Here is a 17949-nt window from a genome sequence, read left to right on the forward strand (position 1 = left end):
AAGACTTAACAACATTTGTGGTAGGATATGAGCATTCATCACAGCTCACTTCTTCAGATACAGCTAGAGTCCATCTGTCCTTATATCTTGGAGAGTAGAGTGATTACAGAAGCCGAATGATAATAGCCGGAAATGAGAGGAAGGTATGATCCTGATTAGTGGCACCACCACCACAACAACACAATTAGAAGGTCTTGTATAATCTTTTGTTGTGTAAATTGAGGATAAGGCTGCCTGTCTGTGATAATTTAGTCTGGATTAGATCATGAGTTTTTTGAGGTCTCATCAAAAGGGAAGGAAGCATGTCAACATCACTCTTTGATCAACTGAACCAGAGAATACTGCAGAATAGGAGCCTTGAAGCCAGGTCTTAGGCTATACAAACACCACCTTTTCTGGAAGAGGTTTTCTACTATTGTGATTGGAGAGGAAATGCATGAAAATCACCTATCAACACCTATTACCAACAAATCCTTTCAAAAGGTCTCTTTAAAAATCTTGAATCCTTTCCAGACCTCAAGACTCAGAGAACACAAACTGATTGGAAAAGGTGTAGTACTCAGGTTACTCCACCTCTTAAAGGGGAAACATCATTGGTTTTGGCAGGCTTAGGACTGGAGCTCATTAAGGCTTGAAGACAGAGACAGGAAATAGTTCTCAGCCTTGTAGTAGGGACTGGAGTTCTTCCAGATTTACAACTTATCTCCAAACAGCAGCGATCAGTTCCTCTGGAAGGAATGGCAGCTTTGGAGAGCACACTCTGTGGTATATCACAATGTCTAGGAGAAACAGTTCTAGAGAGACATTACATCTAGGGATCCCATTCCCCCAGTGGGGGCGGGGGATCCCCACCTTTCACCTTCCACCCCCCGCCTCCACTTACCTGGCCAACAGGGGAGGAAGTATAGCAGCAATGACCACCTACTAGCCTTGCTAACAGTCACAATATATTTACTAATACAATACATAAACTCAATACACAGTAAAATGCATGTACAATGAACCATTATCAATACAATTAACAATACAATTAATTCTACACTTCACACTATCCAGGAACCTCCAGGAATTAACCAAGCTGGCAACACAAGCATATACTATTTCCAAAATTTTATTGAAATTTTCTCATTTGTAAGCCCTGCAGTGATGTTCCTAAACCTGTGTGAGCTGCTTCCCAGAGCCCTAAGGCACAGAGGGGACTGCCTCTGATATCTTGCAGTCAAGTGAACATTTTCCCACCTTTGTTTTGATCATAATCAGGAGTATATTGTTAAATGATTACCAGCAATCCAACAAAAGAATTGCCTGGTACAAAAAGAGTGAAAGAAAAGCGGAAGAGTAAATCTAAACTACTGAATTGCCGTTCCCATAATCCTCTAGGGGGGGAAATAACTGCTAAATCAGTACATAATATAGATCTTTCCTGAGAGTTATGTGATATTTGATTGGTTTAAAAGCTGAATTCAGATCTTTCTTGATGAAGAGCTGTATGCAGTTTGAAATGTATTGGCCTTATTACTTTTGAAATAAATCTAACTCTGAGTCTTACATTTCATGTACCTATTAATGCAACATTCTGCTTAAAGAAACCTGGAAACACATTTATTAAAGCTACATTGGCCAATACAGGAACATAATTCAATTCTATTGGAAAGCATAGATTTAAAAACTATGTAATGCAGAAATTGATAGTATGGAATATACATTATAATGATGAATAGTATACCAAGGTACACATCTATGCCAAAAAAATCCCTTATTGAAATTTCTTAATGATTGAGCAAAAGTCTCTATGGAAAATGGGTCCCCTGGAGTCCAAACTGGGGGATGGGGTGTGTGTGATCTTGCTTCAGAGCTCTTGGGCCCATTCACCACACCTCCTGCTGGACAAGTAAGGGGCGGTGGAGGACAGACAATGGAAGTGGGGGAGAATACCCTGCTCCCACTGGGGGATTGGGAACCCTAGCATAGACTATTATTGCTTCTCTATCCTCCTCCTTCCAGTAAATATGACCGCTGACTTGCAAGAAATGGACTAGTTATTCTACAGTCATTTTCAAGGGAACATTTTATGGTTATTGATACATTCTTTGATAAGGCTGAAAATAAACTGTGGAGGAAAGATGGAATCCATATTCCTCATGCTTAGCTGTTCCACGGCTCACAAAGAGTGGAAATAGTTTCTAGGGTTGTTCGATGTGAAAGACGACATGATCTGGTTCCATTTTTTCTGTTACAGTAAAGGTCTGATGTTTTTACCATTTTTTTCAAACATAGATAAAGCTCGACAGAAGGTGACTAGGGACTTGATTAAGTATTTGGTAACAGTGGTGGGGGTTGTTATTTCCTACCAGCGCATCAAACTTACAGCAGTGCATCTTTACAGAGATGATGGTGTACCACTGTCATAGGTAGTTTATCACATTTTCCTAGTTGATTGACAGCGAGGCCTTCGTGACTTTTTAGTCAGCAGGTGGGAAGAGGTGAGTAAAATTAGACTTAACCTCTTCCTGTGGCAGAGACAATGCAGGGAGAATGCAAGATTTAACTGTGCACACCCTGGGGCACCTGTCAGGTGAAGGACAGTTTGCCTAAAACAGCTCCTAATGGTTGACTGGTCCTAGGGGATTGCTGAGGGAATGCATTTCATAGGTTGCATTTCATCTGAGTGATTCTGCAGGTTGTGGAATAGGATCAGCTATAAATAAGAGTGTAGTTTCTCAGTATTAAACAAGAAGACAAAACAAATGCAGGTAGAAAGGGAAGGGGGTCCATGCATGGAGGGGAGTGGGATAGGATGGATTCTCCCAGTAGATCATGCCCTCCAAACTCTTATGGACACTCCATGTAATCGTCACTGAACTCTAAGGCCATCTAACCCAGAAGAAGCCAGGCTGCCGTGCATAGCCCCTCTCACCACCCAGGCTGATGTGCAAGTGGCAAAAGGCATTCCAGTAATTTTTTTTCATGGTGAGCTTGGAGCTGGGTGGAATTGGCCAGCATGCAAAGCTATAGTGCATTTAATCTCCATAATCACAGCTGTAGGATCCCCATACTAAGAATGAAGCTGGCCCAAGTTTAAACCAAATTTTGAGTCTCATGTTTCTGTTCTGGGATATATGTGCAGTTTGTGGTTTTAAAAAAATCTTTTTAGACATAAAACTGTCCCTAATAGCTTTCTTGTCTATTTGATGCTCCCTGACTAAAAGGAGTAACAACAACTTTACTTAAAATGCAAATTCCTCCCAAAGGGTCCTAACACACTATGTGTGGGTTTCAGGTAAAAGCTGGTGGCTCCGTGGGTAAAGTGATCCTCACCTTGTTTAATGAGAATATGACTTACACATCTGCTTTTCTGCTATGAAAAGTAGTATGCAAAATAACCCTCAGAGGCATTATGTATTCATTTGGTTGGAAGACATCCAACATTGAGTTAAGCCCCTTAAATTTTATGGTTAACGTACTGGCTAAGTGCTGTAATAATAAAGAGAGAGTTAAGCCATATTTGTAAAGTAGCTTGTTTGTTTATAATGGAACCAGAGCACATACCTTTGTTCTCAGATGAAAAGCTTACTATATTATTTATCTATTTTACATCCATTCGGATCTATCAATTACTCCAACATTCTGTTGCTTGTAGATCATTAAAATATAAAAACTTGACTGAGCAGCAAACTAAGGGCTGCAGGATATATACCTGTAAATCACCTGTTGACATCTCTTCTAGAATACAAGTAATGTGAAATGATGAGTGTCTACTCTAATAGTATATAAATGCATATCCTGGTATGGGTCCAAGGACAGTGCAATGTTGATGGGTATCATCAATCTTCTTGCCCAATGGTAGCAAGTGAAACTGCATGAGCAGCTCAGAATATTATAGAAATGGCTATTAGAAGTGGATTGTGTCATCTTCTGTGTTGGCACTTCTGTTACTTAAGAAGGAACATTTTTCTTTCTTCCCTTTAAAGCTCACATAGGTTGCATTTCATCTTAGTGATTCTGCAGGTTGTGGAATAGGATCAGCCATAAATAAGAGCGTAGCTTCTCAGTATTAAAAAAAAGACAAAACAAATGCAGGCAGAAAGGGAAAGGAGGGTCCATGTGTGGAGGGGAGTGGGATAAGATGGATTCTCCCAGTAGATCATGCCCCCAAACTCTTACAGACACTTCATGTAACCATACATAAAGCTATTTATCTTGGTAATACTTGAATTGTGGTTATTGCATCACTTCCCTGGTTTTGCTTTTCAACGTAGTAGACCCTAAAACTTCTGCTACAAGAAATAACATGCAGGGTTTTTTCCACTTTGTTTTCTGTAGCTATCATACAATGGTTGATTTTCATAAAAGGCTTTATGCCCTTTCCCAAGATTCCAATCCTGCTCTTACAGAACAGTCTCTCCAATATAACCATTCCTTCTCACCATGCCTTATCCAAACCTAGAAGTACATGTTTTGTAGGCAGAAGGTCCCAATTCAGTCCCCGGACAACTGCAGCTAAAGGACTTCATGTAAGAAGTGATGATCTGAGATTATAAAGGGCCTTTACAAAGGAAGACCACATTGAATTAGATGGACCAGAGGTCTGTCTGACTCAGTATAAACCAGCTTTATATTCTATATATGACATGCTCCAGCTTTTCAAGAAATAGTGTCTGGATTGTGGCATCAAATCAGCAAAAGGAGCCACTAGGGAGGAGGTGATGGGCATGATTTGTGTTGCTTTGCCACCTCCCAGATCCATGCACTGCTGCCTGTGTCCAAAGAGAGGCACATTACGAGGCATTCCCACAACCCGTACTAATACCACTGTTGCCAGGGTCCGAGGTAGGCTGACTTTTCACCTGGCTGAAGCAGAATGGCAGGAGAACACTGGGGCAGCAAAATACCTTGAGCAAGTCCTGCATCCTGGGGCACAGTCCGTTCATTCATTTTTGACTGACGCCTTCTAAGAGCACATGACATTCTGAACCCATTTTTTAAAATTAGCTACTTGTAGGGCCAAGACAAATGTGAAGAGTTAATTCAGATGCTATTAACAGACAAGTCATGGGGTTTTGTAAGGCTCTTTCTTTCTACTTTCATGGCCTTGTGTTTATGTTCTTCAAGTAGAAGGTTTGGTGAGATTTGCACTACTTAGCTCCAAACTCACTGGGGTAAAGGAGGGCAAACAACTCTTATTCGTCATCCCGTGTAATCTTTGAATGTTTGAACAGAAGTTCATGTGTATATTGAGATTTTCTGGAAAAATATGCACACAGTCTGTTTTCATCCTAATTCCAAGTTACAGTGGATTTTTCTCTTCTCATGCTCCCCAAAGCACTGGAAGGTCACACATTTCTGAAAAACAGATTCAAATCACCACAGAGCATGCCAGTCAACAGACCAGTAAAAGATAATTGGATATGGGAAAAATATTGAGAAGGCAAACTAAAAAACTACCAACAATTTGATTATTATAATACATGTTTAGATCTAAATGTGTGAGAATACACACACACGCATGCAACACTATGTGAAGGAACCACTATTTTTTAAAACTAATTTCTTTTAAAACTAATTTTAACTTTAAAAAGCTGTATCTCTTCCCCGCTTTGCACTTAGACTAATTAATGCCTAACAAGGAATTACCATGGAATTGTTGCGTGTGAGTATCTATGGATCAGGACAATTATACATGCTTTATATCAGGGGAAAATCTATATTATTATAATACACGAAGAGATTAGGGCCGTCGTCACACGGGCTTCTATTTAGCGTGAAAATGGCACAATTTCCCGGCAAACACCCACCTTATTCCAACACTGATGCGATTTTCTCTCTTCTGCTTTGTGCTTGATAGTCGCGATATTTTGCGCCTCAGTGTGAATGCCTCACATCGATGTTTTTCGCCTCGCCACACCATAGGTCCACCCTTTTTTTCTCTCCTCAATCCCAGAATCCATTTCTCCCGCGACTCCCCCTTTTTTTTTTATAATGTCCTTATATCGCTATAACGACATCACACAATGAAAATTTTCTGCTGAAGAAAACAAGTAAAAATGACTGAATTGCCATTAGAGAAATTTTTATTTTGACCCCAAACCACACCTCGCTAAAAATGGCCGTGTTCAGTCATTTTCCGGTTTTTTTTTTTTAATTACGATGTTATAGCAATATAATGACTTTTTTTTTTTTGCGCGGGAAAATTTTAAACTCCGCAACCGTTCTATCCGACTTCCGCTTTCAGTTTTGCGTTACCGAGAGGATCTTAGGCGCGGAAGACTGCAGCCTCATCCAGCTGACAACAACTTCAGTTGTGCACACGGATTTCAGATTATTCAGGAAACAGCAGTAGATTAGGAAGCTAATGTTATTCCGTTATAGCGGAATTAAATGCCAAAAAAGATTTTTAAAAAAGGGGGGGGGAGCTGCTTCTGCGCCCATTAGAGAGAATGGAACAGAGCGCTTAGGTGTGGACAGCTGGGAGCGCGAAGAAACGCAAGGTGACCCAAAGAAACGTTACTGTGCCGATATCAGTGTATATGCTGTAAATTTAACGGAACAGATGCCAGTGTGACGACGGCCTAGATGAACTCAGCATTCACATTCTCATCACAAAAAAAGCATGCAACAGTCATCACTTGAATCAGAATTTCTACCATTTAGGTATCTATTGATCTAAGGTTACCCAAGCCAAATGTTTAATTGATATTGTAATAGGAACTCTGTAAAAAATACAGTTGACAAAATATTCTTGATGTGACTGGAGGTGATTTTTGATTTATTTTTTTTAGCAAAGTTGTGGTTTAAATTGTAAATGCTACCACACTGATGGGAAATGAGCACAAACTGCCACTGTACTTCTGCTTTTCTGTCCCCTTAGTATATGTTTTCTTCTTCAGGAAGCCTATAAAATACACATTGTATAGTTTCAGCATACTGTTTAATTGAACAAATGACCCTGCCTTATATTGAATCGGACTGTCAGTACTGGCAGCAGTTCTCCAGGGCTTCGGGGGGGCGGGGCTTTCACATCACCTGCTACCTGATCCTTTTCGTTAACCATGGCAGGGACTGAACATGGGACCTTCTGCATGCCAAGCAGATGCTCTGCCACTGAGCCATACCTCCTTAGTTATTAAAGGTATTCAAAAATCACTCGGTGTTTGATGTGTTTTTTCCCTCCAGAACAGATTATGAAAAATCTCCAGGTATGATCTTTCTCTGCACTGTTATGATTTCAATGGGACTTGAGTCTATGTAACTGTGCTTTAAGTCCAAGTGCCTCAGGGTAGCAAATTGAAATCTCAGGTTTGGATGCTTGGAAGAAAGGCTACAAACACTTTAAACAAAATAAATAGTATTTTCAGTATAGCAGGCTGAGATCTCACAGCCATCAGCTAGCCTAAACACTTAATGGCTTTGTTACTCCAAAAATGCACTCTCATATCTAAGATGATACAAGTATTGTAGTTGCCTGAACGGCAGTCAACCCTCCTCCCCATTAAAAATGGATTAAACACAAAACCAGATGGCTCTGAATTTAAGATGACCCTTCTTTCCTTTGTGTCTTTTGGTACCAGCCAGAAGACATGGGGGCAGAGGATGTGCCCAGAACTCTAGCGCTTGCACAGAGCCATATTTGCAGTGAACAGAAACTAAAAGAGCCACATGACTGCTGTATGCCGTGTGCTACTCCATCCAACACACGCATGCAAAAATACGAAACTATTAAATACAGAACTATAACAATGAGTACACCCACATGACTTTTTAGGCGCTTTCCTTCCATCCCTGGCACAGGGCCTCCAGCTCAGCCATCTTCCAGCCCTTCTGGAAGTGGATGTTTCAAAGGTGGTAGCCACCTGCCAGCAATCGACCTCAAAGGGCAATGGCTTTGCCTACTTTCCTAGAACATGGGGCGAGTGTCACAAATGGGGATGGTGCTCAGAAGAGCCACAGATGTTATGTTTAAAAGCCACAAGAGGCTCCCAAATCACTGATTGAATATCACTGGCCTAGAAGGACAGAGGAGCTCCCACAGCTGCTCCATGAAAAGCCATGCAGTGGTATACTTGCATGGCACTGACACTTGCGCTTTTCTTTCATCCGCAGATTCTTGGTGCTGGCCTTCTTGTTCAGTTTCACATGCACACATACACCTGAATGGGGTAATCCTATTTTATAAGATTTTCAACCCTCTTTCACTATCCAAGGCAGATGTGTTAGAGTGGCGCCATCTAGCGGACAGATTCATAGACATCATCTTACTACAAACAGTTCTGCTTTTCCAATCCTAAACATCTGCCCTCCGATATCTATGATACTGCTATAAGATCACTGTAATTCTGGTGGACTCTCTCATATTCTGTGCAAAGATGGCTGTAATGTGAAATAATATGAGTTGTAGTGGGCAGCAGAAGAGACACTATTCTGTCTTCAGTCAGCATCTCTGGGTGTCATTAAAAATTATAATTTTTTAAAAAAAATATCAGAGCAATGTAGATGCAATTTTTTTTTGCTCCTGCTGCTGCTTCTACTGGTACCCCCCCCCCAATATAATTGTGAAAAAGTAAAACTGTTATATTTTATTAGATTAGTTATTGGCACTCCCAGCCTAAAGATAGCATTAGACACTTCCCATTCACATGCATTCTCAGTGGTGTTTCCCACACTTAAGAGTCTTTGCTTTTTTTACATATATTGTGATTGACCCAAGGTTGCTATGTTTCCAGCTCAAGCAAGTGAGCCATGCTTTTGTCAGGAAAACTAAGGAGCAACCTTTTTGGGTACGCAGAATATCTGGATCGCACAGAGAACATTCAGCATGCACAGGGTTAAAAAAAACTTTAAACACCTACTGTACTCTGATTCCAGTGAACAACCATACATCTACCCTTAAAAGCACCTTTTTGTGCCTGTTTCATGGTGAGAAGAGTTCCAAGTGATTACAAAGTGACACAGAGAAGGGCCTTTTGAGCGTTCTCAAGAGTTCCTTTTTAGGTGGTCAATAAAAGAAAGGTTGAATTAATGGGTTCTAGATCAAATCAAGCCTGAATTTTCCCTAGAAGCTGAAGTGACAAAACTGAGGCTATTATACTTTGGTCACATCATGAGAAAACAAAACTCTCTGGAAAAGTCAGTAATGCTAGGAAAAGTTGAAGGCAGTATGAAAAGAGGAAGACCCAAAATAAGATGGCTTGCCTCAATAAAGGAAGCCATGTCCTCCAGTTTGCAGGATCTGAGCAAGGCTGTTACCAATAGGAGATTTTGGAGGTCTTTCATTCTTAAGGTTGCCATAAGTCAGAAGAGACTTGATGGCACACACACACACTCACTCTCTCTCTCTCTCACACTCTCTCTCTCACTCACTCTCACACTCTCTCTCACACTCACTCTCTCACACTCACTCTCACTCACACACACACACACACACACACACAAATGACATTCAGGGATTGGATTAATTAAGACTATGATTATTTCTTATTTATTGGTTTGTATAGTGCCATCAATTAATATGGCATTTTGCAGAGTAAAACTGCAAAACAAAACAAAAGATGCATCCCTGACTCAAGGAACTTACAATTTACATTTATTTTTCAATTATGCATAACTCTGGCTTAGTTCAGTCGTAATACAAACCATGGTTTACAGTTAGATAGTAAAACCAGGATTCGGCTCACAGATCACTCAAATCTTGGTTTGCCTCAATAAATGTTGGTTTAATTTCCTTCCCTCTGTATCAGGGTGTCACCAAAGAACAAGTCAGGATTAAACCAGGATTAAGACAGGATGTCTGCATTCAGACATCACACAAATCCATAGCTGAGATTAACTGTCGCTAATAATCCTGGTTCGTGGAATGGCCTATGTTCATACAATTACACTAAATATTGTGAATTTAATTAAACCAGGCTTTTGTGTGAAGCCTGACCTAAGCCAGTATTTAGCCTGCTTTAGCCGCACAGCTCAGAGCAGGTAACAGCATGAATATAAAATTGACCATAGTAATTAATACTTTCACCTTTGTGGGGCAAAATATATCTGAGGGCACTGGCCTTTTAAGTATATTTAAAATGTATATTTGGCAAACTATTTTCAAACATTCAACATATGAAACGGAGAGTGAAGAATGTAGAAAAATACTGTGGAATGTGCTCATTTAAAAATATTTACCTCCTGTGGGATTTTTTAAACACTTTGCTATACTTCCCTTAGCTTTATGGATACTGATAATCCATAATTTAAAGAGATGCCTTTTAAAATAAATGCAGAATGTAAATATCAGTCATTATTCACATTTGCAATTAGCATGTGAAACTTCCAGCAACAACTGCAGATAGCATGTGATTTTGTCAACAAATTCAAAATGTATTTTAAAATGTACAAAAGGAAGATATAAGAGAAGACCCCCAAGCACGAAAAGGAATGCATATATGTACTGCACCTTTGGAGACCAGACTATAGGAGCACAAACTAAGAACAGAGAAACTGCTACCATTCCATAAGCAACTGGTAAAAAAACCTGCAAAACAGAAAAAAAGGTTTGAGAAAACAAGAGTCATATAAACAGAAGCAGAGACTAAACACACACACACACACACACACACACAATCCCCTCTTTTTTATATTCTATACACAGGATCTTGAGGTCCCAGCAACCTATTTTCCACTCTGTGAAAACAACCGAAGCAGCCCCAGGCAGAATCTCTCAAAAGCTGCACTTCCATCATCTCTCTTCAATATTCATGATCAGCTTGAAGTCACCTTGCCCAGCAGCAACTACTATTCCATCATGTTCCCATGGAAGGCTCACATTGGCTTTGTTTCAAACTTGGTTATCAACATGACTGTAAAACCTGCAATGACTGGGATGCACAAGCAATTTTCTTTTATTTTCACTTCATTCAGACCCCATCTTTCTCTCTAAAGGGTTCCCAAAGAGGCTTACATCATTCTCCTCAGCTCCATTTTTTCCTCACAACAATGCTGTAAGGTAAGTGAAGCTGAGAGTATATGATTGGCCCAATGACACCTAGCAAGTTTCCATGGCAGAGCAGGGAACTGAACCTGGATCACTCAGATCCTAGTCCATCATTCTAGTCACTATACCATGCTGTAGATTTTTATACAGTTTAATTTTTTAAAAGAAGATTGTAAGCTCATTGAGGCACAAAGCTGTCTTATTGTACTCTTTGAAGCATCATGCACACTGAAGGTGCCATATTATATTGTTCGTATTGATAACAATGTAATTGGCTTACATGAAGAGGCATATCTTATTCTCTGAGATCACTTAGGTAGATCAATTTAAGCAACAAAAGATATGCAAGTTTGGAGACTGCAGTATCACTGATATCAGTAGTGCCTAATCTTGTTTAAAATAAGTGTTCTGTGCTTCACAGTAGTCCTAACTGGAAAAGATTTGCAAGACATTACTCATGATAAAATGTTTTTAGACATTTCTATCACACATTTTAATTTATTCCCTTTTACCTTGTATGGCCTGTGTAGATTAGGTTCTCGGTACCGGAGGACAATCAGGCTAGCACACGTAAATCCAATCATGAGCCAGAGAGAGAATCCAAAATAGTTAGTTAAAGCAATTAGGTCTGATGGGATAATGAAAATGGATGCAGTAACAGTTGAGAAAATCATGGCTGGTGCTGGAGTCCAATAGTGGACATTAAGCATGGATATTATAGCAGGCAAATGTCCAGACTGACTCCCAGCATAGCTTAATCGTCCAAGTGTAAACACGCTGCTGTTAAGGGCACCAAATATTGAAATAGCCACAGAGACAGGAATAATCCATGCAACTGAAGGGATCACTCTGTCAGCCCAGGTGACTGCTACAGCAACTGCAAGAAAATTATTGCAAGAAAATAATCAAAATTATTAGTTGATTTGTGTTAACAGCTCAGCAAACTTGCTAGTTGGTTAAACATTGTAGGCTCACCAAATGAGACTAGTTTACTTATATCCTACCTTCCCAATATAGTCCAGGTGGCTTACAACATTAATGAAACATATAAAAATGATAGAAAGCTAGCAGCATAAAAATACACAGAAACAACAGTAAAAACACCAAAAGCAGTAAGAAGAGTAATAAAAACAGAACAGAAATAAAGCAGCATAATAAGCTTAAAAACAAAACATTAAAACAAAAACAAGAGGTAATAAAACAATACTTCAAGGGGATACGGATAATACATCAAAGCATTGGAAAAATAAAAAAATCATTTGGTATCTAAAAGGCAGGCAATTAGTTGCCAGATGAATGTCAGTGAGGAGAAAATTCTAGAGTCTTGGCACCACAGCAGAAAAGGCCCCATCCCCACTGCTCATCTACCTTTCTTGTCAAGACCAGACCCTTCAAGAATTATCTGAAGTATATAGTTCAACACATGTGTTTTGTGTTCTGGAAAAGAAATTATGCTAAATCAATAAAATTCTGGTCTAGACGCTTGAAGTTAATTAACCTGGGACTTCTTGATTAAATGTAGGACAATGTTCTTGTATCTTTTTTTGAAGTAGTGCATCTTCAATCATTATGAAACTATCCTTCAGAAACCAAAATTCTATATTGTCTTGTGTACTGATTGTGGCAATTTGGGACCACTGAGCAAAGCAATCAGAAGGCCAGCAATAACTATAATGCACTATTGTTAGAAAGGAAGCCCACATAAAATTACCATAGTTACTCAAAAGGAAATTTATTTCAGGAGTGCCGGTAAGAGGAGATGGTCTTAAATCTGCAAACAAATTTATATGAAGCTGTGTGGCTGTCCACAGTTGGTTGGGCCATGCCACTGGGTAGTGAAACGGGTGAGGGTGGTGTTTGGCTGGAGAGCTAGTTCAGAGGCTTACAATCCAAAGATGCATCAGAAGCTGCTGCAGGAACTCATGACAGCCAAAAGTAGTTCAGGGTCAGGGCCTGATGCCTCCACATCAGTTGCCAAGGCAACAGAGCACTTGCAGGGGAGGGCAGGGAAAGTAGATGTTGTTGGAAAGGAGACAGCCTTGGGCTGGCTCCGAGGGGGGGATAGGAATCCAAGTGAAGTACCACCCCCTCCTCTCCCTAGATTCCCTTTAAAGGCCATTTGAAGTCTCTGTGCTCAGAATGGCTCTCGGCAGGGGATCATGCTCTAAACACGAAGAAGCAGAGGGCAACACTGTTTTCTCCTTAGATTAAGAAACACAACTTGGGATAGGATAAATTCAGAAGTTTTAGCTAAAGGAATGCTATATATCATATTCCATGGATGGAACTGAAAATGATTTGTCTGAGTTTAAAGAAGTGGAGAATGAAGACAATAAAAGCGAAAAAGAACTTGAAGATGATGAAGACAAGGACAGTGATGAAGGGGTGTGATGTGTAAAACCAAAGGCAATGGTAATCAAGCATAAGAGAACAAATATCCTGAAAGTTGTTAGTGAAAAGTTTATATACTTAATGTGTGTTTGTTACAGCTATGGATTTTTTTTAAAAAAAATGTAAAACTTTCTGTTTTTTAGGGGGGAGGATATTTAGATTTGTCTTCCTTTTGGGTAAATACGATAATCCAGTTGTGTGCTTCTTGCTTCTTGATATTCAGTTTTATAATTAAAATGTTGTCAATACTTCATGCATACTCCTGGGGGGGGGGGAGCTGAATACATATAACCAGAGGTGGATGGGGACATTAAAACAGCACTGGAGCAATCTGAGAAAAGAGGCCCCTGAACCCAGAGCTGTTCAGCTTGGACTGTGGGGCTGTGACTCAGTGACAGAGCTTCTGCTGAGCGTGTAGAAGATCCCTGAGTCAATCCCTGGCATTTCCAACTAGAAGAATGATAGGTGAAAAATTCTGCCAGAGATCCTGAAGAGCCACTGCCAGTCTGAGAAGACAATACTGACCTCAACGGACCTACAGAATAAGGCAGCTTCATAGATAGCCCAAGAGGGCCTGATCTTATCAGATCTCAGAAGCTAAGCAGGGTCGGCCTTGGTTAGTAATTGGATGGGAGACCTCCAATAAAGACCAGGATTGCAGAGGCAGGCATTGGCAAACCCCGTCCGTTAGTCTCTTCCCATGAAAATCCCACCAGGGATCATCATAAGCCAACTATAACTTGAGGGCAGGAGTTCATTCATTCATGTGTTCATGTGTTGGACCTGGCAATGGCAGCCACTTGTTATGGCCTGGGTCCTATGATTCAGCTAGTACCATAGAGGACCTTTGGTTCAGTGTGTTCCAGGCTGCCCTTCAGGACAATGGCACATCAAGAACGTGCCCTGTAAGATTATTTATTTATTTAGAAAATTTGTACACTGCCTCTACAGACCTGCTGCAGACAGAAGGTCAGTCCTCTGCGGTCTATAACCAAATTAATTTTTTTAACTGTAATAATTTCAATTATCTCTCTGCTTCAAACCAAGTAGTTGAGCCTGATCTTGTCAGATCTCAGAAGCTGAGCAGGGCCGGCCTTGGTTAGTAATTGGATGGGAGACTTCCAACGAAGACCAGGGTTGCAGAGACAGGCAATGGCAAACCACCTTTATTAGTCTCTTGCCTTGAAAAACCCCACCAGGGGTTGCCATAAGTCAGCTGTGACTTGAGGGCACTATCCATCACCATCAGTTATCACTTGGAGACAAAAATTACACAGAGGTTTCAACAAGCTCTGAGTGGTCCAAAAGAAAACCAGGGAAAATAACTTCAAACAAATATTGGATGAAGATTTAAAAGCACATTTTTTAAAGCTAGCCAGATGCCTTCCAAATCTAGCACAACCAGTCTGGGCTCATTGTTTGTTTGGGTTGTGTTTTATGCCTACACTTTGATCTGCCTAATACTCAACAACCAGCAAGTTTTTAAAAATAACCAGATGGAGCTTTGATCCAAAATAAACCCCACGCAACCATTACACATTAATATAATGGGTAAAATCAGGATATGACACTGGAAGATCTGCACTTGGATCTAAAACAGCATTTTTTTAAAAAATAGCAGCTAAATGTGGCCCCAATTGAGCTCTGGCCCTCAAAGGGAGGTTGCCTGACTTTGTTTTTCCTTATTTGTTTATTTATTTATTTAATGCTTTTTATAGTCTGACTTTCTCACTGAGACTCAAGGTGGATTATGCAGCGTGAGTTAATACAGTCAGTTTCAAGGACACTTCAATAAACAACGTAATAAGGTATATAAATGCAAATTTGCAAAGATTTAAAACCAGCAGAAATCTAATAGAGTTAAAGAAATGCTGAAACAGAGCATTAATAATTCTAAGCCTGACATATTAAACAACATAGAACCCAGTAGGATCATATTTAAAGCAACAGATAGTAAGTATATAGTAGCACATAGTAATAAAGTCTGTACTCCTTATCTTTTTATTGCTAACAACATAGTGGGTTGGTTTTGAACTGCAAAACCAGACAGGAGTGGAAGACTTAAACATCCTTCCCACCTCCAATACTATGGGTGCAATCAGCAGTGGAGCCAACATGGCTCCTATGGGATAGCCAATGTATCATGTCTATTTTGGCCCAATTTCTCTCTCCAACGGAATTCACAATCATTTCAATTTAGAATCATAGAGTTGGAAGGGCTCTTACAGACCATCTAGTCCAATTCCCTGCTCAACACAGGAACAGTTTAATAGGTTTACATTATTGTTCAAAGTCTCTGCAACCAGACTCTGGTTTCCCAAGTTCATTTAGTAGAGTCCAGTAGCACCTTTAAGACTAACCAACTTTATAGTAGCATAAGCTTTCGAGAACCAGTTCTCTTTGTCAGATGCAATCTTTACTATTTTGCAACTACAGACTAACACAGCTAACTCCTCTGGATCCAAATTCATTTACTTATTTTATGTTGTCTGATGTATATGTTATCACACCTTTCACTGAGTCAAAAATACATACTGCTAATCATACCTGAGGAGACCATTTCCTTGGGTGTGAGAACTGTCAGGTATGAAACATTTACCAGCAAGTAAAACACAGTTACTGAAGGAAGTGCAGTCATCACCGTCCAGGGAATATTTTTGCTTGGGTTTTTCACCTCCTCTGGAATATATAATTTAGAAGACACGTTAACTCACAAATACTCTCTGCCTACCTTACAAAACAGGAACTATAGTGGATTTTCTAGTCTCTGGATTAACCCCTTTAAGGATCTTTATCTGGAATTGAAAAGAATGTGAAACTCGAGTATACCCTGCAGAAAATCTCTATGTCAGCACTGGAGCTTTGGATTGTGGCACTATATGTAACCACAGTTATGTACCTTAGGTTTTGACTTGTACAATGCACTTGGATCAGATATCAACAGAATGAGCTACATGCTTGTATTTTTATATCTGATACTGCCAATACAGAAAAATGGCTCAGTTAGATGATTTGTTTTCAATACAATGAAAAGAAAACATGTCTTTTCATTATTGCTTCCAGACACATGGTTCAAGCTATTATTATTAGGAATAATAATAGTAAAAAAAAATTCCCATGCAAGAGATAAAATGTTTTACAAAACATATAAATGCACAGCTTGTAGAAAGAAGAAGAAAGAATTTTACATGGTCTGAACTCATTGACCTAACTGACCTAATGAGGAACTACTTTCAACACTTACTAAGTCTGTGATGTAGATGGGAACATAGCCAGAACCTAGCAGGTAGCTCTGTTTGGATTTAGATAAATATGTGATTGTCCTTAAGCATATAGAAAAAGAATTATACCTGCCATATAATTGAGAGACCACCAGCCACCATATGCATATAGTCCTTGGAAAAAGGCTTCTGCGATCTGAGCAGCATCTGGAATATCTCCACTGAAAGCACTCTCAAATCTTGCTGTGTTTTCTTTCTTCCCTCTTATCAGTAGGACAATCCCAGTAATTGCAATTACAGACAAAGCCATCATTTTCAGTATAGTAAAAACAGTCTGCACCCAAGTAGCCATCTTGACACTTCGACCGTTGAGGATCCCAAGAAACCAGAGAACAGCCAGAGCTAAACATTTCTTCAAGATTTCTGGAGCCGGACACTCACCATAGAAAGGCTGGATTGCATATTCAGCAAACAGTAAGGCCCGAGCAGCATTTGATGCTGGTTTATTGAACACTGCTGTCCATATAAAAATGAAAGCAAGAGGAGAGCCAAGGGCTCTCTTTATGTGGCTGTATTCTCCTCCTGACAATGGTAAAGCAGTGCCTAGCTCTGCATAACAGAGAGCACCCATCAGAGATATGATGCCACAGATAGTCCAGATGATCAATGCAACTCCAACATTGAGCAAAGAGTATTTCAGCACTCCTGTAGGGGATACGAAGATCCCTGCTCCTACAATTGTGCCCATTATAAAGCTAACCCCTCCCAAATAGCCAATGGTTTTTTTGAGCTGCATCTCGCCATCTTCATTTTCTCCTTTAGCTGGATCAGAGAGGCCTTTCTCCATGTTTCCCTCTCCTCCCTGTTTTTCAGCTGGGAACAGTTAATAATTTGAAGAGCATCATTTGCTCCCTCTCCTATCTTGAGTGCAAGGAATTTTTGCAAGGTCATTACAAATAAATTATCCTTTCATGTTTAACAAGCAAAGTACTCAAAGTACTAATGATTAACTATGTACCTCCTTAAAACTAATTTGCCTGTCTTCGAAAATGACAACTTGATCAGCATTCTCACACTGTATTTGTTGAGAAAACATAAAATGGGGCACTCTGTTTATGCTGTACTAGACGACAGAAGTGCACTGATTACTCCAGGCAGATGATTACAGACCGTAACGGTGATGATTAATCACCATTATTTATGTTCTACTTTTCACATGAAGAAGAATCTAAATTATCTGTATTTGGTTTGTATTCACAATTCTTCTGTCTCATAGACACACAGTCTGACTGATGTAGTTGTGCCAATATGCTGCCCATTTTCAGAGGAAACTGCTTCCAATTTTCCTTACTGATTTTAATGGGC

General features: G+C 39.8%; 1 protein-coding gene across 1 annotated transcript; it reads right to left on the reverse strand.

Moving 5' to 3' along the window:
• Positions 1–9443: 9443 nt before the first annotated feature.
• On the reverse strand, positions 9444–17431 carry SLC7A13 (solute carrier family 7 member 13). Its single transcript, XM_054985570.1, has 4 exons — positions 16714–17431; positions 15911–16042; positions 11485–11849; positions 9444–10513 (listed from the first exon to the last, which is right to left on the reverse strand). The coding sequence occupies exons 1-4, from the start codon at positions 17429–17431 to the stop codon at positions 10280–10282; spliced, it is 1449 nt and encodes a 482-aa protein (XP_054841545.1). The 3' UTR covers positions 9444–10279.
• Positions 17432–17949: the final 518 nt, after the last annotated feature.

The sequence above is a fragment of the Eublepharis macularius genome, chromosome 7 (assembly GCF_028583425.1).
Source record: "Eublepharis macularius isolate TG4126 chromosome 7, MPM_Emac_v1.0, whole genome shotgun sequence".
Classification (NCBI taxonomy): Eukaryota; Metazoa; Chordata; class Lepidosauria; order Squamata; family Eublepharidae; genus Eublepharis; species Eublepharis macularius.